This window comes from Strix uralensis, chromosome 8, assembly GCF_047716275.1.
Source record: "Strix uralensis isolate ZFMK-TIS-50842 chromosome 8, bStrUra1, whole genome shotgun sequence".
Taxonomy (NCBI): domain Eukaryota; kingdom Metazoa; phylum Chordata; class Aves; order Strigiformes; family Strigidae; genus Strix; species Strix uralensis.
In genome coordinates, this window is record NC_133979.1 from 25,411,571 (window position 1) to 25,436,696 (window position 25,126).

Below are 25,126 nucleotides of genomic sequence, written 5' to 3' on the forward strand. Positions count from 1 at the left end.
AATCTTTAATTCATGTAGGCTGAATTCAATTAGAATTGTTACTAATACGTGTTCTTTCATTTACAGCTTCTATCAATTTACCCTGTTCTTTTCGAAGTGGGAAAGTATTTCAAAACTAGCATCTCAGAACATTCACAAGCAAGCATTTATATTTTTTCATTCAGTTACCCTAAGAAAAATATTTATTTTGTTTCTTTTCATTTTAGAGCTTAAGACAGCAAGTACCCCTCCTTAAATGCATTAATGACAGTAAGGAATGGTTACCTATCAGCTTAAAACAAACATTGCTGCGATATGCATGAGTGTATTGTTCAAATTCAATTATATTATGTCTACCTATATTTCTCTGAAATTTAATGTTAGTGTTGTCAAGAACCACTCTTTTCTTGCAAAAGAACTGCCGTTCAATTGTATCGAACAGCACATCACAGTTTTATAATGCAGTCAAATGGGAACAAAACAATTCATTTTACTAGTGAGATACATTATATCTAGTTTAATGCAAGCCCCTTGAGAAACAAGGCTAGTGCACTAATTTACTGTGCAACATAAACTTGTATAGTTGTGCTTTTAGAAAAGCATACTATAGATGTATGACTCAATCCCATTCTGGCATGTAGAACATATCATTGTGCATTCTGGGAAAGCATTTTGTCATACTTGAAAGCAAGCTCAATGAAATTAAGAATCTTAACAGTATGAGGTTTCCATCATTAATCCCCCCCAATTTAAAATCATATCAGAGACTTGTTTTGACAGGAACATTTGAGCAGGTTCAACAAGCAAACACTTATGGGCATAATCTGCAAATAACATAAAATCACACAAGTTCATTTACTTCCCTGGAAGAGTGCCAGCTTTACACAAACTGAGGATCTAGCCCATGAAAAGGAAAATTACTTACTTCCTCTGAATAGTGATCTGAAGGGAGAGGTGGGTAGTCACACTGTTCTATCTTCTTGCATAGGGAGTACAAGTTCATTTTATCACCATAAAAGGGACTCTGCAGTGCAGCCATCTGTTTAAAGAAAATGTACAGTTTTCTTTTGTGTTTTTAAGTAAACCTGTTTTATGATAAAATCTGTAATACTAACAAATCAAACATGATTTTTAACAGCTTCCGATTTCCTGCTTAGAAGTGTCACAGTGCTAAAAAGTAAAGTTCCAAAACTGTTACTGTAACCAGTGTGTGTACTTATTCTGTGTTGTACAGTCGTACCTGTCATACTGCAATATAAGGATTATTTGAATTGTATACCATTAGAGTTTTATTAATCAAGTATGAGGAAAAATTTAATAGTTTCTGATACTGCTGTGAGCATGGAGGGTCCTTGCACCACAAGGAAAACTCAAAACCCACAATGTAATCTTCCTCTGAAGACCTTTTGGAAGAAAACATGTAATTTATTTGAAAGCATTACCTGATCTAAAGCAATACTGTATGCTGAAAATGGAGGGTAACAGTAGTAGGTTTTGTAACCTTCCACAGCTATTGCACTAGACTGATACAGCTGGTTTTTTTAAAAATCAAGAAAACTGAAGTTAACATCTATACTTCCAAAAAAACCCAAATACAAAAACTTTGTAATTCAGTATGTTATCCAAAAATACTTTGTTAAAAACAAGTATCCCAAAATGTCATCGGAAGTGTAGAACTGGCACCCATTACTGACTGCAATTTACAATTGTAATACAAAAATAAGACTATCTGTTGGAGAGCACTTATATAAATGATCAGCTTAAAATCAGCATTAGTAAACCTACGCTTTATTTCCAGACTGTTACAACTTGACATTTAAGGTGGAAACAAATGCTGTGGTTAGCAGGATTACAAATTTAAAAATTCATTTAAAATCTCTCCACTCTGTTCAAAGCCTTCTAAGTCTTTGAACCGCAGCAGCACGAATGCTGCTTTGAGTGCAGCGCTGCCCCAAAGTCAGTCACCCTTTTCTACATGTGCTAATAAGTTTGATTTTGGAAGGACAATGTGTACATTCCCCAGACAGGCAGAGTGTGTGTGAAACACGCTAGTCCATGCTGTGCTACTCAGTGAGCTTCAGCAGGGACAGGACAAGCTGAAAATGGCTCTCATCTGTCTTGTGGTCTTCCAGATAGCAGTTTAACTCTTTCATGTCTAAGCACCGGTATCACTGGGGGAAAAAATGTATGAAGAAAATTACCAAAATTCTCTTACATTTACTTTCTATATGATAAAAATGCTCTCAAATAGTTCAGTACTTTTTCATGTTACCTTCAAGTAATAATAAATCATTTTAAAGCTCCCAAAACAAGTACCATACTACAGTTCTATCCTACAATCCTCCCAAAAATTCTATAACTATATTACCAAAATATTGTTAATTTTTGGATTTCCATGACATTGCCTCTTACCTTAAAAAGAATGTTAAAAATGCAAGCTAAAGACCAAAAAAGAAAAATCAACTGCAGGCTCTGTATGCATGCAGAAATTCTAAATAAATGCACAGATACTTATTTTCGTACTCTAGGTGTTCATTAAAAAGTACTTTTGTTTGAATGCTGCGGAGTGTTAAAAAAATTCTGAATGTCCCCTAAGGAGTTAAAACAGGAATACTATATTTTCATGCATCTCCTGCTTTGACAGATGAAAAATGTCAACTGTCCTGTTTTTATTTTCAAGCTTTTGCACTATTCATCTGGTTCATTAGTGCATCTCGCTGCTGCCCCTGACAGCTGCTCGCCCTCTCCTCCCAGCAGCTGAATTTTTCAGGCTAATTTGATCCTCCACACTGAGACGATCGCTAGAATGATTGACTTGCTCCCTGACCTCCAGGGTCTGACTTTCCTGATTAGTATTCTGGGGGTGTCTGAGGGACGAAAGCCCACTGTCTGTCTTCGGGGCTGGTGGCAGCTCTCTCTCTCCCTCTCTTTTTTTTTTTCTTTTTTTTTTTTTTTTTTTTTGAACTGTAAGCCACCAACCTACAACCCTGTAAGGATGCAATTGCTACGCTGAACAATAAAAGGAAATGTGTAAGACCTACTTTTCCATGTAAAGGTCCATGTAGCAAAAGCACAGCATCTTGATTTTAATTAGTAAAGTCTACTTTGTTGCATATCAATTAAAACTCCAGTGGTAGTGTTTTTGAGGTTTCAGAAACACCTGGGGCTCTAAAAAAATCAGACTTTAAAATACATATTTAAAAATCTTGTGGGTCACATAGTTAGCATTAAGTAATAGACTGTAATATACGTAAAAAATAGTAATTTTTAAAAACAACATACATCATAGCAAATTAGCCTAAACTTAAATTAAAACATGACTGAAAAGAGTTTAGCGGCAATTAAGCATTTATTGAGAAGTGATATACATGCCACAGCTTTTCTCCAATTAAGCTGGAGAGAATCCAGACCACATATGAGCACATATCAACATGAAATCAATATAATAAAACATGCTAAAATGCAGGCAATAGATATATCACAAAAAGACACCCAGCACAAAACTGCATGGACAATAAAAATACCATGCATTAGTCCACATGTCTTGAAGGGCCTTAAGTAACCACTTTGAAGTAATTAAAAAAGAGAAAAACCTAAGCATATATTTTGAGTTCACTATACCTAAAATTTCAAAATTACATCTCAATGATCAACAACAAAACACCCCCCTTCCCCCCCCCAACCCACACACACAAAAGGAATAAAAGACCACAAACATCTGGTATGTTGCAGAATTAACTAAATGGGATAAATTCACCTCTAAAAAAAGTAAAAGCTATAGTTGAAGACACAGCCATATACTATAGCTATATATTATATAATCAACAATAAGTATCCTAATAATTACTCTTACAATAAGGAAAAAAAACAAACACAACACCATATCAACTTAAATACCACCCTGGTAAAACTTCTAAAACAAATTTTAAAAGAATGGTATTTAAAGATGCTGAGTTAATCAATGGAATTAAGCTATTTAGTTATTTTGAAATTATTTACCAGCTCAAAGAAAAAAATAATATTCATGTAGGTATTTAATATACTGTACCAGCATCAAATCAGCAAACTCAAAAGAAAAATCTTCTTTAGGAAAGTGCTATTGATTTCTATCCAGCAATTTTATTTCATAAAATATAGAAAAAAAATATCCTTACAACATGTTTATTTTATATAATAATTAGTTATTCAAGGGGTTTATTTGTTTGTTTCCAGATTTTAAAAATTCTTAAGGAAATCAATGAAGGGAAAAGAAGCAGTAATACTGAAAAATTCTCATCTACCTGTATGCTATCTTTAGGCTCCTTCTTGCGCAAGTGTGTAAAGCAGAGCACTGAAATTGATGGCAGTTGCCATTGTCAGTACTCAGGAATCTGAATATGAGATTAAGTTTCAGTTCAGGACTTAAACTTCTAAATACTTGCTATCAGGTATCAGACTTCATTCTTGTGAATTGTCCCCAAGATTTAGAAACAACAGCTATACACTGATCTGTAAACTCTGCAGAGGTAAAACATAGGTATTTGCCCTTTTAATATTAATGCAACATGATAGTGATAGAAAGTAAACTAATATTACTAGAGACAATTCACCCAGTAATAACTTACAACTTTAGGAGGCTGACAATGCTTTCTACAAAATCCTAAAATAACAGGAGGTGCCGATCCTGCTGAGTATGTGTTAAATGAGTTCTGCTGACTCACTGAGGCTGGTGGCTTGCAGGTAACTGAAAACTGAGTTGGGTATATTAGTTTTTATCTGGAATATATCTATAAAGACTTCACTGCCATTGCTGATGCAACAAAATTTTTTTCCAGCATCCTTCAACACAAGTGTTTAGTCTTTTGATCAACAAATGATATGCAAAGAACTCTGAAGACATAGTTGCCTTAGAAACCTACCTGTTCTTCACACCTTCATTTGCCTCAACTGCAATTTGCCCTGTATCTTTATTTTCTCAGAATATAATATCATTAAAATTGTGTGTCAGGCTACCAATCTTGACTATATCAATACTGAAATTAACCAATAATTATAGTTTAATCAATTGGAGAAGAAAGAGTAGAAAAATTATGTATGTCTGTGCAGCACAAGTCATTATCTTAAAAGTCAATTCAAGCTAGTAGTAATAAATACACGTCATTTTTCTGTATTGTTTTACTTAGGTTTTAAATAATTTTAAAGAAATTAAACCTGTATTAAAATAATTATATTGCTGTTTTTTAAAGCATTAGTTGCATACTCGAGTCACTCCTACTATTCTCAACATATTTATTACCAAAATCATAGAATTAGAGTAGGCCATTAAAACACCTAGAACTATTTTACATGTGCTTGCCATTATTCATTTATTAATCCTTCAGTTATGCCCAATCTTCAATAAATTGCTGTTAAAATCTTTGTAGCAAAACCAGTAAAAAGCAAGTCTTGAGTATCACACAAATAAAAAGTAATTTCATATGCTGAAGTTACGCAAGACTTCTCATTGCTAATACTGAAGACAGACATATCTGAAAAGTAACTTTTCCATACTGCTACATGCTTTTATAAACAAAAAAAATATATAGAAATAGATCCTAAAACAGTACTTAATACGGGGGGGGGGGGGGGGGGGGGAGTACAATGGCATTATTAAGGTCACCATATATATCAATATTACCTCATACAGCAGACAGCCTAGAGACCAGATGTCAGATTTGAAGTTGTAACCATTTTCGTGTATTCTCTCTGGAGACATATAATAAGGTGTACCAACTGCAATAAATACAAAAGTATTTTTGAATGAAAGTTTCTGTTGTTATACAGTAGTAAAAGTACAGTTTTCCTGGCTGAAAAACATTTTTCATCTTCTATATTTCTCATTTTGCTACACATACAATTTCAATTCATACTTATGACTCTTCAGTATGATAGAAATACACATGAATTAGATATCTACTTCATCCAATGCAGCTTTATTTTCACTACTGATATCTAATTACCAGAATCACTCAATTGTAGAATGCTTCCAATTTTTGCTTTTAAAAGAAGCTCAAAAGTAATTATTTTCTTCTGAAGAGAACCAAGGGAACATACTACACACATACAAATATCCCTGCTCCTTTCCAAACTGTTATCATTGTGGATGGAAATAACAACAGCTAGAAATTCACTTCTGTGGCTTGATTTTTTTTTTCCTTTTTTTTTTTTTTTTTGAGCTGTCTGTTCTCCCTCTTGCAAATAAACAAATCTGAAAAAGCTGCTTTTGAAACTGATAAACACAATTTAGTTTGAATATCTGAAACTAAAACTGAGCCTGAAATCCCAGATCTTCAGCTTCCCAGAGAGGAAGGGAAGAAAACCTGCGAGCCCAGCAGAAGCCAAGGTTCCTATGAGCGACTTGGCCATCTGCTGCAGGACTAGACTCTGCAAGGGCTTTTCAGCTCCCAAATCTGTGGTTGTCCTAGCTTAATCCTATCTCAGAGCTGTGGGCTCTGGAGACATCTGCTCTTGAAAAGCAGCATTTACTAGGACTGTCCCAGAGCAAATTTACATTGGATACTCCAGGACATCTTTCCCCTTGATTTTAATCAGACCCTACCCATCTGTGTCACAAGTTACTTAGAAGAGAGAAATTCTGAGAGATGTTTCAGCTCTGTAAAAAAAGCCAGTAAAAAAAGTATCTGAGTGATGAGTTCATATGTGACAGATCAACAAAAAAAGTTATGAAAAATAACGGTAGCAGCAATTTTGGTGCATGGACTCTGAACTTTCTCACTATATCCACCCAAAATGACTGCCTAGCAGCAAAAAGAGTCACAGATCTACGTAGATTTTTACTTCAATTTTGTGTGGAATATACTGTTAAGCACTGAGTCCTGAACTCTGTCAATTCAATACAAGTTGACCTTATTTCAAAACTAAACATCTTGCAGCACAGCCAGAGATTAAAATCAGCATTCTCACTGCAAACTGCAAAAAATAAGAGTATGAACCTCACACTATTTTATTTAACACAAAGATCTCATGTCATTTCTGAACTAGCTTCATCTATTCAGAATTCAACTCTGTATGAATACTGCAAACAGATATAGTGAATTTGTAAGGCATTCCAAATCTGAATAATCAGGTTAATAGTTTTAATTAATCAGATTAATAATTTAACTCTAACCATTTCCAAAAGTTAAGAGTTTTGGTTTGACAATGTGCCCCATCTTTTAGAAAGGCTGATATCTCAAACTATGTCATACATTCTTAGGGAGGAAGGGGGAGGGGGAAGGTACTTTCCTACTTGAAAGGCTCAGCTCAAATACCCAGTATCACCGCATCCTACATCAGGCCACTGCTGCTGGTAACCCATAATTTCAACTGATGTCCTTCTTGTCAAACAATATTGAAAACAATATTCTAAACTCAGATAAACTGAGAACGTCCTTCTCTAACAGGTATGCAAGGACAAAGGTCCCATGCTGCATGCTACAATGGATTTGGCACCCTAAATATTTCAGGGGAGACTTCCAGCCCCAGGAAAGCAGAGGATGCCACAGCCCCTCTCCCCAGAGGCTCCCTTCACACAGGCCTGAGGAATCACTGCAACTCTGAACTGAGACTGTGAAAGATCAAGAGCTTAAAAGGAGAAAGGCTGGGGAAAGGCAACTCAGAATGATGGAGTACTGTGAAAACCATTTACTCTCATGGGATGTTCCTATTCACTCACAAGAGAGGAATGGTTAAGAGGAATGGTCTTTTCCCTATGAAAGAGTAAGCATGAAGATGGGTGGACTGCAACACCAAAAGAGCTACCAGAATATCCAGAAGCAACTCTGTTATTCTAATGTATCGACAGCAGTACTTTAACAGGTGTTTAATGACAGCTATCTTAAAATTGGAAACTGTAATTAAACAACATTTGACATAACACAGCTTTCATATTTTTATTATCCTTACTGTTGCACTTTCCCCTTTAATTTTTTTATTTTTTCTTACCCCAAGGACTTGGGAGCTTGGACACCTCTGACAACTTTCAGCTGCATTTTGCTTTGATTAATTAATGCACTGATTTAGTATATTCCGATGCTTTGTTGGCAAAATTCATCTAACAGCAAAAAATAAGTTTAATAGTGATCTGATTCTTAGGTGGTTACAGCAGTACTGCCTTTGCTGCTCTGAGACATCAGGCAAGTAGCTGGCAGTGAGTAATGTGCCAGAAAGAGGCTTCACAGAATCCACAGGGGGCAGCTGAAAACACAGAGGTTTGAAGGTTCATAGTTTACCAAAAGCAAAGGTAATTTTAACCAGTAGCTCTGGGAAGCCTGCTGATACATTAGGGGTCTGATATGACTGTGAAAGATTGATGATAGTGAAAAGGAAGAACAAATGCTATCATTTTACAGCGTTTAGCCTAGTGTAACACCTTAACTGTAATACAACCTGAAGCCCCCAATGACCAACAAGTGAAAGGAATTGAAATTACAGTTATATTAGTCATTGAATCACAAAAACAACCTGAAGATCTAGACATCATTACTACTTGTAAATGGTTTTTAACAGAACACGACACAAAAGATTCATTATTCTGACATTCAGGAACTACTGAAGGAACTGCAACTATTCTTTAAAATGGTAGGCAATCTCAGTACATAGCTGTACTGCTGGCAAGCAACTACCAGATGTATTTACATGTTATGTTTCCTTCCTGGACCTTTTTTTCTTTTTTCTGTTAAGTGAAATACAGCATCACAATACTACAGAGACATGCAACCTTCTTTACACATCTGAAGTCATAGAAGTGGGATAATAGAAGGCAAAGACGTAACACATTAAGGTGCCTATGTTTTTAAGAACAAAATTTGTAACTTTAGCATTCTGTTCACTGCATTGGAACATCTTGCATAACATGCAGGTCTGAACAGTAGTTTTCTTGAAAATGGCCTGGGTAAAATAAAGTGCTTCCTCAGAATCTGCTGCTGCTCTGGATCTCACTCGCTTTAAAAGATGCTGCAGATTCAGAAAGTGTTTCTTTATACAAGCTTTCTGCTATTGGGAGAGGCAATGGACATAATGGAAATCGTGATTATTAGGGGGCAGGAAGTTGAACCTGAAGGATCAGAGGCAAAGAAACCATTATGAAGGGAGTTCTGATATAAACAGTCCATCTTATTACCTGCATAAACATTTAACTCACACTGCAACTGAATTAAAGAGGAGACTGCCTTCACTTAAAAACTGAAAATGCATGGAGGAGTTGAATGAAATACAGTAATTAGCTCAAAGTATTATTAAGCATTTTTAAGCTGGGAGAAAAATCTGCCTGGCAAATGTTAATACTACTTATACAAAACAATGTAATGGCTGATTCAGAAGGTGTTTAATAGACTAGTTTTAAAAAAGGCCATACAATTATTACTGATATTCCATGCATTGGAATACATAACTATCAGAGTTCAGGAAGTGGGCTAAAATCACTTTAGTAACTCTTCTGTCTTCAAAGAATTCGAAAACAAGACTTCAGTTAAAAATAAAAGGCCTATTTTATTAACGTAATCAAAGATACAGTTTATGAATGGATGGTTTCACTGAAAGAGTTGCAGTCAACAGCTCGATGTCCAAGTGGAGAGCAGTGACAAGTGGTATTCCTCGGGAGTTGGTATTGGGACTGGTGCTGTTTAACATCTTTGTTGGGGACATGGACAGTGGGATGGAGTGCACCCTCAGCAAGTTGACTGACAACACCAAGCTGTGTGGTGCGGTCGACACGCTGGAGGGAAGGGATGTGCCATCCAGAGGGACCTGGACAGGCTGGAGAGGTGGGCCCATGTGAACCTCATGAAGTTCAACAAGGCCAAGGGCAAGGTCCTGCACATGGGTCGGGGCAGTCCCAAACACAAATACAGGCTGGGCGAGGAGTGGATTGAGAGCAGCCCTGTGGAGAAGGACTTGGGAGTAGTAGTGGATGGAAAACCGACTATGAGCCAGCAACGTGCGCTCACAGCCCAGAAAGCCAATTGTGTCCCAGGCTGCATCAAAAGAAATATGGCCAGCAGGTCGAGGGAGGGGATTCTTCCCCTCTACTCCGCTCTCCTGAGACCCCACCTGCAGTCCTGTGTCCAGCTCTGGAGCCCTCAATATCAGAAGGACATGGACATGCTTGAGAGGGTCCAGAGGAGGCCACAAGGATGATCAGGGGGCTGGAGCACCTCCCCTGTGAGGACAGGCTGAGAGAGTTGGGGATGTTCAGCCTGGAGAAGGCTCTGGGGAGACCGTAGAGTGGCTTCCAGTACCTAAAGGGGGCTACAGGAAAACTGGGGAGGGACTCTTGATCAGAGAGTGTAGGGATAGGACAAGGGGTAACAGTTTTAAACTGAAAGAGGGTAGACTTAGATTAGATCCAAGGAAGAAATTCTTTACTGTGAGGGTGGTGAGACACTGGCACAGGTTGCCCAGAGAAGCTGTGGCTGCCCCCTCCCTGGCAGTGTTCAAGGCCAGGTTGGACAGGGCTTTGAGCAACCTGGTCTAGTGGAAGATGTCCCTGCCCATGGCAGGGGGGTTGGAACTAGATGAGCTTTATGGACCCTTCCAACCCGAACCATTCTATGATTTCAAAGAGCATAAGGCCTGGCATTCAGCCATTAAAAAAAACCAACAACCCCCACCCCTAACACACATAGTCATAGGGAAAGGAATAAGAAGCCTTTCTTGGATCATCTTCCCCTTTCTAATATAAAGTTTTCTGAAACCAACAAATTTTGTCAAGTTTGTATTGAATCAACTATACTAAATGCCTTCATTTCCTTTGCTTTTTTGGAAGAGATATTCTGTTTTCAAAAAGGTATATATATGCCACAATAGAAAATTCTACTGTTTTGATAAGGCTGTATAGAAAGAGTTAAGAACATTAACAAACTCTGTCCAGTGCAGTATTTTCATTTGTTTCAAATGGACCATCAGCAAGCATTCCAATTAAATCAGTATTATTCATAATTAGCAGTTAGAAGCTGTAGCTAATGAAAATTTTAGTACATTTCTTTATCTCTGAAAGCCTGAATCTACTTCGCTACTGAAATTTTTATAAAGCCTGTAAACAAGTATAAATTGCTACACATAATATGTTTGTAATTCACTCGGTTTTGTGCACCAAAGCTTTATGGAATCATAAAAAGATACAACTCTGAAAGAAATTTCAGGAAAATCATCATCAGAAGCTGCATGAGAAATTCATTTTTAAAGGGGGTGTCTCTAGTGACATTATAAATCAGAGTGTCATTGTCTCCACTGTAGCCTAAGTTAACAGCTGAACAAAACCTTTTTCCTAGGCTGAGTTCTGACATCAGGTCATAATTATGAGGGAAACAGAAGAGGAGATGGGGAAAAAAGAAAATAAAAAATAACAGCTCCTCTACCAAGACACAGCACCCAACATTAGAAACAAAGCTTCCATCCCCCTACCCCCCACTCTCTGGATGACTCTTGTATTTTTAAGAGATGAGCATTAAAGGGCTTGTGGGTTTTACACTGGTTTTAATTCTGGCTCAGTCTTCAGTCCCTTTGCAACATTCCCCTGCAACGAGCAGAAATAAGCCAGGGTTGAAGCAGTTTGTTCTCTTTAACTTCCTGACTTGTCTCGGAACACAAGTCTAGCTCTCCTGCCCTCACAACTGACTTTTGCCTTCTTTGTGCACTCATACTCACAGATTAGGATCTACAGCTTCCTGCAAATACAGTCCAAGAGCAGGTCCCTCTTCACACTGCTCATTTAACATCCTTCCTCCATTCATAGGCAGTAGCAGGACTCAACTATGACAAATAAGATCTCCACAGTGCTGCCAGAGACGGTCACTGGGCTATGATGGCAGCATGAACAGCAGCACTGTGCCATGAACTAGTATCAGATCTTTAGGGTGACATCTGAACTTCAGCATGAAACCCAAGTACATTTCCAGTCTGGTCTCACTGCTTCTCCTCCATCGCTTTCTCTCTCTTTTTTATTAATGCAAGATTGCACATCTGTGTCCGAGTTACACCTCAGTCCTATTAAGATCTCAGCAGTTACTCATGGCTTTGACTATACCAGTATCAGTATGCAGCAAACATGATAAAAACAGAAAGGCACAAAAGAGTGACCAAAGGTTTTCTGGAAGACAGAGAAGTAAGGATCATATCAAAGATTTCCTTTCTAAAATATTTTTTTTGGCTGTAACACAAGTATTGCCCACACCTCAAATGTGGTATAAACATGCTGAACATCAATCCTCTCTCTTTTTCCACGCTGTACTGATAACTGGGACTATCCAAATAAAGTTAAATTAAGAGGCGAGGATAAATATGGCATATTTTAATCCAAGAAGTCTGATATTTCATAGTCTAAGAAACATCAGCATCTGAGCAAACAATTCTTTGTGTGTCCTCCCATTAGGGATTGTAAGTATTACTCAATTATTCTTGGCTTTCTTAGATATTATCTTCCGTATCATGCACTCTTGGCAAATGTAAAAATATCCAAATGTCTAATTACGGAATTGTCACTGTCATTTGTCAAAAATTCTCACTGAGCAGCATTTGAATTGATTTTACCTATCTGTATTCAAGTATCAGTAAGGTGCTCTGCCTGCCTCAATACCCTTTACAAGGAATAGGAGACAATTCTGGATGCTGCCATCAATGGCCCTTCTCTTGAGGGGTCTAACAGTTCATTTCACACCCTTTGCAGTCAGTGAACAGGCTTGAACTCAGCAGCCACTAAACACAGCCACTTCAGCAGAGGAAAAGAGGTTTTTTCTTAACTAAAAAGACTACATAGCCATACTATAAACACCAATTCTTACATTTCTCTTATAGCAGATGCTACTCTATTTACAAGTGTCATTTGTCCATTCCCATACACTTAACATTACACATTTGTCTATACACTTAATATATCTGCTAAATTTTTACTTGATCATCCTAGTTTCCACATGCTACTCAAAGGGTGCAAATTAAATGAAAACTGTGTTTGGAAAAAGACAATACAATGTTATTTATTATATGCTAGCAAAGAATAAATTGGGCATTTCAGAAATGTTATTTTCTTATTCTTACAAAAATAAGTTTTCTAGAATTTGCTTTTGTTGTTTGTTTTGGGGTTTTTGGTGGGTTTTTTTGTTTGTTTTTAAAGCCTTTATGGTTCATAAAGCTTAATTCTGATCTCTCCTCAACTTAGCTTATATTGAGAAACCACCTTAAAACAGGGAAGCTCCTCTGTTACCCCTTTCAAAGCATATAACCAACATGTCATCAGTGCTACCCATAGAGGCACACAGAATTACTAGATTCTTTCCAACACTGATTAAAGTTCAAAAGAATTTTTAAAAATGCATCTGTATTATTGATCTTATTTTTTCCTAGTATTTCTAGAAAACACTACTGACATGAAAACTTATTTTGAGCCAGGAATGTGCATTAAATGATACAAAGGTGGGAAAAAAAAGCACAAGCTGTACTGCTGAAAGTGACACCTCAGTGTTACAGCTTTTCTGTATTTGTGCTGACCTTATTTTTTATTATTAAGAAAAGCTTTAGCTGGACCTAGCCCCTTTCTTCCTTGAGCGGGCACAGTATTTCCACCATGTCAAAAAATCCACCTCCCCAACACCTGTACCTCAGAGAAAGCTTACCTAAAGAATGTGCAGCTGTGGTTTTGGAGCTGAAAAATCGACCAAGCCCAAGGTCTCCAAGCTTTACTACCCCTGTAGCTGTAATGAACACATTAGCTGGCTTTATATCTGAAAAAAAAAAATTTAAGAATTTAAAGTTACAGTGAGGTTCCAAGAAAAGCTACTACTCTATTAAAAATAGACCAAAAGAAGCTTTTATTTACAGCTAATATTACCAAATTTGACTGCGTTGTTCAGGAAGAGCAAGTCAGGCATTTGGAATTTCAAATTAACTGTTTTAATAATACAAACATCACTCAAGCAAAAAAAGAGCCATGAGAAGTATTTAAAAAAACCCCCAATCAAACAACAACAGAAACCAAAACAAAAAAAACGCCAGACCCGAAGAAGCATATACAGGGAGTTCTTTACTACTTTATATAAGCTATATATAAGGACTTCCATTAGAACTAAAAAACCTCTCATTATGTTGTAAGTAACAGACCAAAAATGTTTTAAAGAACTGTAAAACATATTTTTCATCACTTTTGCTGATTAGATTACCTACAGTGGCATGATGGCATTTATTTGAAATAGATAACTGATTCTTTTTAATAACAGGCATTAAAAAAAAAGAAGCAAGTTTTACTCAGGAGAATGGTTATTTGAACTCATCAATGGAATTGGGCTAATCAAGTAGAAACAAAGAAAAATAATGATGTATACCCCAGACAGTTATTTTTCACAAGTAATATTCAGTTTGTTTTAATTCCATCCTTTAGAGACATAGATTTTTATTTTATGATTTTTAACAAGTACCTATCCTGGTAGTCTTCTAAATAAACTGACCTGATATTTGTTTGGCAAGTGTGTTTAGCTCTTACTCAGCTCAAGAGCAATGCACTGTGGCTCTAAACTTAAAAAAAAAAAAAAAATAAATAAAAAAAAAATCACTTAACTCTGATAAGAGGGAATTACAGATTTCATAAAATATGGGTAGAGTAAAAGGAATGGTTAATAGCCCTTCAAACACCAGCATTTTCAGGTTTCCAATAAAAAGTTACAAAACCTTGTAAGTTTTAGAGGGGAAGGCAGAAGCAATTATGTTATGCTGCTATCTGACCTAGTTTTCAGGAGTTTGGGTCACCCTTTGTGTAACAATCCAAAACAGGTATCAGCTCAACTTAAAAATAGCTTTAATTGTCATTGGTTTTGGGGTGTAACCACGGAATTGTTAGATCAGCCATAGGTTTGCCAGAAGCTTTGAAGGTAGTAGTTCAGTTTAAGGAATTTAAACTAATTTTGGTTTCGAGCTAAAATATACTGAAATAATCTGGTTTAGTCATAATAGCATTAAAAGAAGATACCTATACCCTATGGAAAAAATCTGTAATTTTATGTCCTTCCCTTTGTATAATTTGCATGTTCAGATATCTGTACAAATCTGTAAAGAAAAAAAAAAAGGGAGAATCACAAGGGAAAGCCATTTGCACGCGCAGGAGCATCTAAATCGATCTGCTGAAGGGTGCAACATCTCTAGCTGCAAATGACAAAGCTCAGCAGAGATCGAGGGACTTTTGCTTTCAGGCAGCTATTTGCACCCCAGCAGAAGGAAGCCACCAACATAAGACATGTAATTTCACCTGAACCCAGAGAGACAGCCCATATACAACTTGCAACTCATAGCCAGAGGGATTTCCAAGGCAAAGAAAACGTGTACAGCTGAGAAGCTACGATCTGTTTTCTTTGACTCAGAGTTACAAGGTGAAATGAAGACAACATACGGAGGAGACAGCAGTACGGAGGTTTAAAATGGGTAAAAGAGATTTAGTACCTGACAGGGATAGCTGGCAACTACAAGGGCTGTTGGGACACAGTACTTGACACAGAGATTGGAATAGTGGAGGGGAGCAGAGAAGAGGAGAAAGTGTTCAAAATGTGACGGCTGCACATAATCCAGTGGATAAGGGAGTAGGAGAAGGGCCTATACATCACCAGAAGGCATGGCTAGAGGCAAATAATTTTCTAAGAAAAAAAGGTGGAAGAGGTGAAAAGAATGGATGGATAGCTGTGCAAGAATGCAGGTAACAATACTTGGGAGAGACAATAGGCAAATATAAGAACAGGACAGAAAATAAGAGTCAGCAAAATGAATTGAGCAAGCAAAGAGGTAGCAGTGGCAGGGTCTCCACCACTTACAGTACTATCACTTTTTTTGAAAACTTGGTATCGCAAGCCATTGCTGCAAACAAATGCCTACCACAGCAAACGTACAACCACGAACTTCTGTCACACTTTTCCGTTACTTATAAAACATTACAGAAACATACATTGTGCCAGCTGTCAAAACGGATTCCATTATGATGTTACTTGATGTCACTTACATTGAACCAGCTCAATTCTCACACAGTAAAAGGTTTAGTAAAGACAAATCATCTTTGATCCTATATTACCTCTATGCATAACACGACGAGAATGCATATGTTCCAAGGCACTGCAAAGCTGAACAAAGTACTTCCAAACTGTTCTTTCAGGAATCAACCTCTTCTGTTTCTTAAAATGCTTAAAGAAAAAAGGATAGACACTGAATATTAAAATGTAAAACTTGCATAAAATGAAAAGATAGAAAATCTTTTATTTAAAAACCAAATACAAGAGGCTCACAACCTAATCAGAAAGGTTTAACAAAATTTCTTGACACAGAAAGCTTTTTCCTTAAATATTAATGCATGTATAATCAATGTATGTGTTCAAGTCAGTCAACACATAGAACCATAAATGACATCAATGAAATAAAACTCCTATTCCAAAAAAGGATTTATATGATATTTAGCAATCCTCAGTGCAGGATTAATGTGGTCAGAATAGTCTAGTACAGATTAAGTGGCCACAGAACAAATGAAGGTCAGATATAAGAGGTATGTGCCACAGAACTTCCCAAACGAAATACTGCCTTACACCAACGCTGATTTCCATATCCTCATTTTCCAACTAGAAGGAAAAAAATAATTACACACAACCACAAAGATCACGTAAGGAGAGTCGATCAGATTAGTCTTAGAAACTTCTGTAATACATAAAAAGGAACTACAGGATTTCTGAATTTCTTAAAGTTTCATAATGATCTAACTCCTGTTCACATATTTTCTATCCTATATAAACAACCCTTACCGATCACTAGTAACAGTTCAATGGCCTGTTAAAGCTTATGTGAAACATAATTATGCTCTGCTACACACATCTCTTTCAAATATTATAGTCGGGGACTAGAATAGCACAGTCCTCCGAAAATATATACTGAAAACCTGGAATTCAGCCAATGCTGAAACGTACAAGTTTGATCATTATAATTTTTGCAGCTAAAGGTAAGAAGACTGAAAAATTGTTGCTCATTTAATCTCTACTTTTAAAGAATTCACATTTTGACAGATTTTAAACACATGAAGAAAATACATGAACATTAATAGCAGCAAATTTTTAGATGGAAAGCAAAGTATTTTAATAGTGACGTATTTTAATAGCATGTGTACACACTCTTCACACTCATGCACACCCTAATAAAGTTTATGTAACAAACATCTATTACCCTGAAAAAATAAAAATTTTTCATACACTATGTTAAAGTGTGCTACTGAGAAGTTGACAGCTGCATCTACACATTAGACACATATGCAGGAGCATGAGAAAGATGTTTCTAAACTAGCTATAGCAAAATGCATCAGTCATACAAAGGATCATAACATCTCACCAAAATGTTTTTAGTTATAGGGATTATTTCAAAATGCATTTTCATTTAAATAAGGCAAAGCATATAAATTACTTCTTTAAATATAATTCTCTCTCAGTGTTGGACTGAATCCAAACAAACCCTGTGTATCTGTTCTCCCCATAGCTGGATTTGCATATCAGAGGATTGTTTGATGTCAACAGGAAGATGGAGACCAGGTTTCTTTTCATTTAAAAACAAATACACAATACATGTAAGTATGTGCACATGAAAGCATAGTTCCTTGATTTAAAATGCATTCTGAAATTATCGTAATTATAACTAGGTACTTTATTTAAACATTCTGAATTATTATTTTTTTAACTCAAATCTAAGCACAAGCAGTGATGAAACACCATTCACAGAATGTCTGAAATGGGAAGATTTTCCATTGCAGATTTACATTCTGATGTACTTAAAGTACATCAGTGTACTTTTAAAGTATTTATGTACAAGTATCCTTTTAACATTTTATTCATCTGCCATCTATAATGCTGTAGCTGATTGTACACTACAAAATCTGCTTCAGTTTTTACAGTGCAAGCATGCAATATAGTTCTTACAGTGCAAGCATGCAATGTAACAACAGTTTTTAGGACATTCTACTAAAGGCATTTATTATTTTGCATGATAGTAACAACTTCTCTTCCTGAAAGCATCAATAATAATATTAAACCTGTATACATCTGAAGAGGATGCAAAAGAGAGCCACTAGATTTGCTAACAATGTTTAAACAAGGAAACAGGCACCATTTTCACTTGTGTAGGTTTAAAAATAATCCAATTATCTTTAAAATAAACACACTGAATATTATTTTGTGTAGTAATTAATTACATTATCTTCTTTCATCGAAATACATATTCTCAATGTTTTCTTGGGCTGCTGTCCACCAATAGCCAAAAGAGTGACGAAAAGCCTCCACTACCAAAAAAAGACTGATTTTGCAAAACTAGCTATTGAACCATATGTATGTTTCTAGGAAACAGTCCAGCAGGCAGTCTTAATTCTGAGAAAAGACAATAAGGAAAAAGAATCCCATTTCTATTTAGAACCTTACCTTCTAGCAAGAAATAAAAGTTGATGGAAAACATGGTCAAACCTATTTTATGCCGAACAGCACAATTACATTGACATAGCAGATATTAACTGTGTTCAAAGGAGGATCATTTTCTCTCTCCTCCATTTTAAAATAATACACAATGCAAAATGCAGCTCTAATGGTTGTGAGGTTTACACCCTCCCTACAAGGAAGTCAAAATGCAGAAGGCATGATGCCAAAACAGTAATTTTTAACCTCTGTTGTAACAGTGTAGTAGCACCACAAACAGTTAATACTGAAACTAATTCACTGCCTAGTGCTGTAATGTCTCAAGCATCCTAAAGTCGCATAATCAAGTTAACTTTATACAATGGGAGATAACTGTATTCAAGTTGCTATTATCCGCCCAAATTTGACCTCAAAGGAATATAGCCTGACATAAGCCTTCTAATGTACTCTCATCTTCAGCATTTTACTATTCTGCTTCTTCTACCTGTCTGAGGCTCAAAGGACAGTACTGATGTCCCTCAGACCACTGACCTTCTAGGGTGTGACATTAAAAAAACATAACCCTGTTCGAGGTGAAAGATAAGTCTCAACATTGTTGAAACTGGGTAAAAAGGAAACTGCTTGTACATGTGCATTAAGAATTTGGGCAGTGTTGCAAGCTAGTGTTTTATCAGGTAAACAGAGAATACCAGGCATGCTCAGGCAGCAGACTGTCTCCCAGAAAGAATTATTTGTTTCAAAAGCCACATCCCATGAAATTTCCATCTCTGTCTTTGGGAACAGAACCACAAAACACTACTTTGAAGAGTTTTCACAATGTCAGTAAAGATATAACTTCAGTCATTTAATGCAACTGGAAATTTTTGTGGTCATAAATTTGCTATTCAAATACCTTAAAGAGCTTTAAGGTAGGCAGGTTATATCACCAGTTCTTTTCGTCCCTTTTTATAGAATGACTGAGCAGTTTCATTATGGGAAAACAGAACTCTCCTCATTTTCTCTAATGAATTGCTAAAAGAAAAATTAAATATTCTCCAAATGTTTCTATCCTAGTAAAGTTAAATATAGCTGCCCTGCACCTAAACAGCATATGCCATTCAGTTTCTTGAAGGGGTAAAAAAAATTAAGAGCTAGATGATGAAAAAAGTTTAAAGTCAATATAAAAGCATGGAATTATATTACACTGAGTTTCTAAAGATGATGCTTTAAAGGTCAAACTCCAAAAGTGAAAGTGACAGCCATTAGCAAACGGTTTTATCTAGGCTTAACAAGCACAGTTCAGAGAATACTCTTAAAGGAAATATGCAGGACTATGTTTGTCTTTTATAAGAAAACCAAGGATTTCCTGCAGATCAGTAAAGAACAGCGAGCACAGATGATTTCAATACAATTGGAGATTTCAGACATGACTGCCTACGTCTCAGTAGCCATGCTTAGAAAAAATTTAGCATTCAGTTCTGAGATTAGTGTCTCAGAGAATTTAAAGGTGTGATTTAGCCTGGTTTAGACCTCACTGAATAGGAAAAAAAATAGGAATAAATTAAAAAATTTAAAAAACAGTAAGTGTTTAAGAAGCAAACTGGACTATAGAAAGCAAGAGGTTTATGAACATCTCTTGCAGAAAGATGATAAACCGATCATCTGAACAATTTGGAGAGTCCTTATTTAACAAAGTCTGTGAAACTCAAACAAGCTCACAGGAACATATATCATAATTTTCACTGTGTGTACTCTAGGCTAGAGTTGCCTTCTGAAAGAGGATTTCAGGAATAAGTAAAATGAGAATGATCATTTCCTTGCTTTAGATAGATTCCTTTTCCCTTCTTTCATGTTTTGATGCGGATCTTGATCACATCTGTCTGTTCTCACGACTTCACTTCTAGCTTACAAAAATATAAAGGATTTTTTTTTTTTTTTACTTTTTATTGCATAGACTTATCAGAACACAGTGATTCAACAACCTGATATTTGTGGGAAGAAATCTGAACTTCATCAAGTGGAAAGTGACGCAGAAAGGATTATTACAAGGAACTTCCGAGTAACACGTAATTAAGTTCTTGGCCACTTCTCCCTGTGTTTCTTTGGGAGTCTTTTTTAAGGACTAGCAGAAAGACCAGAGAGAGGAAAGAGGAGGTCAGGCAGCTGTAATAGGAAACTATGGAAGCACAAGCAAGAGTTCTCACTTTGTGAATACAACAGAAACAAACCAGAACTGGCTGGAGCGTGCGGGGTCAAAAAGATAGACCAGTGAAGATGGACCTCAACATCTCTATATTTGAGAGTAAAAATCAGAGACTTATGTATACAGAAATTAAGTTTCTACGTAAGTCTTACTTTCTACTTAAAAGACTATATAATTCTAGTAGGAGAGCGTTGTCCCAGGAGTTTTGTCTGGCTCTGTTCATTCATTAATTCAGCTGCCCAGCTCTTTAGACCTTGGTAAGTTTTCTGCCATTTTTCCTTGCTTTCTACACAGAAAAAACCAGAACATTCCACTACATCTTGATTCATTCACCCAATTTGATCACAAGGTGATCACAAAGTAATCAAATTTTCTACATTTCAAGACTAGCAGCTGTCTCTTAGTTGTAAAAATAGAACAAATACAAAAACACCGCAACTATTTGGCACCTACCAACTGAACATACAAGTACTTGGCCAGTAAAGTGACTAACAATAATAACAATTTTAAAGATATATACCTGGTTATTTTTCCAAATTTTTTTCCAGTTGTTTACATCTCCAGTTACTGAAGATGTCATGCATTTAATTTTTCCCTTCCAGAATCCACAAAAAAATGCATTTAAAAAAACCCAATCTTCCTCTGTTAGTAATCTTAGCAACTTTATTTAATCAATAGCAACAAAAGACTTAGACACAGTACAAAAACTAATAGACAAAATAATTGTACTAATATAAGCACCTACTAGCATCAGAAGCCCAAATTAGTAGAATGAAACTATGGTCTTTCAAAAAAAAAAAGAAAAAAACAAACCCAAAATTAAAAAACCATCACATGCACAGCACAGACTTGAGATAGAAGCATCTTCTCAAACATCATCTTCTTTCACACACAATCAAAATAAAGGCATCTACTTACAAAAAAATAGAAAGCCTTGTAAGAAAAATGCAAGTCAAAATTGTTGTACTTTCCATTTTTAGTATATATTCTTTCATGCTAATAATTTATTAATCAGACTGTTAATAAGACTCCTGATTAAACTCATATGCCTTAGAAAGCTCTGAACAAAGTCACTTTTATATATATATATATATCTATATCTTTGTATCCAACTGCCTTTTCGAGGATTCATTTTTCCTTAGTGAGTAGTCCACCTACATTCACTCTGTTCCACCTAACATTTTTGCTCATGCAAAAAACCAAGAGCATACAGTGTTCAGAGATAAAGATCACCTACTGAAATCAGATCTACTTGCAGAGCCACTAAAATAGAATTTCCAATACTGCATCATTTTCATTGTCTCTGCTGTTACCGCTGAGTGGGACTTCTTAAAACACACAGCCACATGTTTAAATTCAACAGTATTTGTTTACATGCATCTCCCACCAATAAATCCCCTTGGGAAAACTGGTACAGCATGAAGAGGTGAAACTCGTGCTTGAATCATTAACTCTACTTCCTAATAAAAAGCAATAGCATGATACAGTAAATAGAGAGGCTACCATCTTAACTTTTTTTTCTTTTTACTACAAATAAACCAGACAAATTTGAAATCCTCTCTTCATTCTCAGCAAGTAATTCAATACAGCACAAACACTGACACTGCAAATTTTTCAAAAACAACTGTGTGAAAAACTAAAAATAATCACCATGTAATGTTTGCAGGGCATTTCAAGTAACAAGAGAATCCAGAACTATTTTTTAATAAAATATTTCAATTCTCCCTGCTCTTTAAAGGTTCATGGAGCCAGACAATTCTAGCACCAGCGGACAAAGGTGGAGATTAAACACCCCAAGTATTTCTGCCCCAGTTAGAGCTATCTGAACACCTTGTGTAATAGTTAAATGAAGTTTAACGTCAAGTTAACTTTTCATAGCAGATTGACACCATCACTCTCCCTCTGAATACAGCCAGTCAGCTTACACAATAGCTTCAGGTGTGATATCTGTGAAGGGGACTGTCCACAAGACAAAACAGTGTTGATAGTCTAATTATTTTAGCAGAAAATCCACCCACTTATTCTTATAGGTCCAGTGGCAGACACAGACAATGGTCAATTCACAGAAAAACTAACAAGGTTGCCTGGCAATTACCCAGCCCAATTACCCCACTGGTTATAAACTGCAGGACCAGTCAGCTTTCCTTCTGCCAACACATATACATTACTTGCACATGGTAAACTGCTGTCGCTGCTCTGTTTGGTTACCTCTGGTTGAGAGCAAAGGTGACAGTCGAGCACCTGTCAGACACCCCAGTAACACACACGTATGGGGAGCAAAAGCCTATCAGAACTAGCTCTCCATCCTCGGCAGGGCTCCACTTTTTCCTTTTAGGACTTCAGGGCTCCATCCGCAGAGTGGACATTTCCCCTGAGAATACCCCACCCCCCCTTTTTACCTGCTATATAGCTAACATATATATACTAGGTTGAATAAGGATGCACTATTTTTTAATTACAGGGGGTAAAAAAAAAAGTTTAACAAAAAGATTTTTAGTAGCTTTGAAAAAGGTAAGTGGCAAAAATAAGCCTGAGTGGTTCAAAGCCCCAGGCTTCTCCTTTAGGAAGAGGCACATAAAAATAATTTAGCTTTGATCTGCAATAAGCACATACTGAGTTACTACTGTATTAACATATTACATATTACTGTCCTAACATATTACATGCTTCTTCAAGCTACACTCTATCTTTTTTAAGTCTTTTCAAAAATGAGTACACAAAACTGCTAGGAGTAAAGGTGATACAGAACGTGAAAAAAGAGAAAAAATATTTTGAAGCTTTTAATGTTTATCAGTGATGTAGCTTCAGCAAGGTGCCAAACTGTTCTATATTATAAAACATAACCATATGCTAAACAAAAAGACTACGAGTCAGGAGGTTTGGCATGGTGGGGCAGGGGGATAGTGAGTTTTTCTGTTCTTTAAATTAAATCTAGCAGTCATGGAAAAAAAAAAAAAGAAAAAAGCACATGACACACATACTGCTGAAAACCAAAAGAATCAGATTCAACATTTTAAAATTCACATTTATAGATCACGATAAATCAGTATCATGAAAACACATACACATGCCAAAAGACCACTTTAATAATACTTTTTCCATAATCATGATGGCAAATATTTGGATGTGTAAGAAAAATCTCCGAATTAAAGCCACCATAATTTCTCCCCCTTGAGAGTGTGTGCACATGCAGTTTTCAGTTCTGTTTTCTTTCTTTATGTCAAAAGACCCTTTGCTCATTCATTCATGACACTCAGCTAATGAGCAGTTTGAAAACGTCTCTAGGCTTTATTTATTGTGCACTATTCAAAACCTATTATTAAATATAAGTTTCAGGGAAGGGTACAGCTTCGTAGTATGCATTATCAAATTAATAAAATAAAGTGTGAAGTTTATCTTCACAAATGGCCTTAGAAATTATGAGGTAGTAATATCCCCATTTTACAGATTAGAATGGGGGCAAAAAATTAAGATTAAAAGTGTTAATTCTGGTATCAATTTAAGTACCTCTTTTTCAATGTATTTAGCTTTTTGAAACAGTTCATCTTCAAAGCACAGTTTCTACTCAGAACAGATGAAGCTGTGAGTGCTCAATACTTCTACAAATCAGACCTCAGAGTTTTACCTTGATTATCAGAAATACAGAATAAGCAATTATAATTCTCACCAAAAAAACAGTGAAGTGGTTTATACAGTATCCCTTAAGAGCAGTACCAGAGACAGTAAGAAAAGATGGTCTTTGAAGAGCGTTCAATTGTATTAACCACAAAACCTTTGTTTTTCTTGAATTCCCTGCCTTGAAAACTGCAGCAAAGGCAGCAGCACAGATGCAATAAATGGTGATGCATGTACTGCACCATCATGATTTCTACCCACAGTAGCTACACCCTTAACACTGAATAGAGCAGTGGTTCTTCAAAGAAGACATAAACTTGTAATTTTCTAGAGTACAAGATACTCAGCTGTAGGACTTTCTAGCCTTTGAATGCTTGATTTCACAGATTCAGTGTTGCTTCCTTAGGTTGTAAGCAATTCCCTAGATTCAAAAAAGTATAAAAACAACTGCAGAAATGCAGGCTCTCTATTATATTGATACCCACAGCTTACCGGAGTTGGCACTTTCACAGCCACAGTTAGCATTGCAGCTGACCAATTAACTTGCACAACAGAGTACTGTCCTTCAGCAGGTAACAGATGGATACTGCTGGTGGACTTCTACATTTGCCAACAGCAGCAGAACAGCGACACCCCTAACCTTGAGTCCCATCCCACATTCTAAGTGGCAGTACACTACAGGGCAGGTTCTTCTTTGTGTTCTGCTGTATATGATCTGTAATTCCTACATAACCTGCCTCTTCTCTGACACCATTTCAGATCTGTCCCTTCCCTATTTGTCACTTCGTCCTATTTTCTCCATTTACACAATCACATCCTGTTCCCAGCCAGTATGAGTTAACCCATCCAGGCTCTCTCCCTACTGGCAGCCAGTCTCTAGGATCCTTCCCCAGTCTGTCCTGTTCTCTGGCAACACACAAGGCCTCCTCTA

The 25,126-nt window shown here is 36.4% G+C and overlaps 1 protein-coding gene across 4 annotated transcripts in view; it reads right to left on the reverse strand.

Moving 5' to 3' along the window:
• NEK7 (NIMA related kinase 7) overlaps positions 1-25,126 on the reverse strand; it is a 78,982-nt gene that overhangs the window by 13,983 nt on the left and 39,873 nt on the right. For 3 of the 4 annotated variants that reach the window (XM_074876744.1, XM_074876743.1, XM_074876745.1), the window contains exons 6-9: positions 16,037-16,145; positions 13,605-13,712; positions 5,636-5,730; positions 905-1,018 (exon numbers count right to left, since the gene is read on the reverse strand). In XM_074876744.1, the coding sequence (XP_074732845.1) occupies positions 905-1,018; positions 5,636-5,730; positions 13,605-13,712; positions 16,037-16,145 (426 nt within the window). The remainder of the gene's footprint in view (positions 1-904; positions 1,019-5,635; positions 5,731-13,604; positions 13,713-16,036; positions 16,146-25,126) is intronic. The other variant, XM_074876746.1, reaches the window with a different exon arrangement.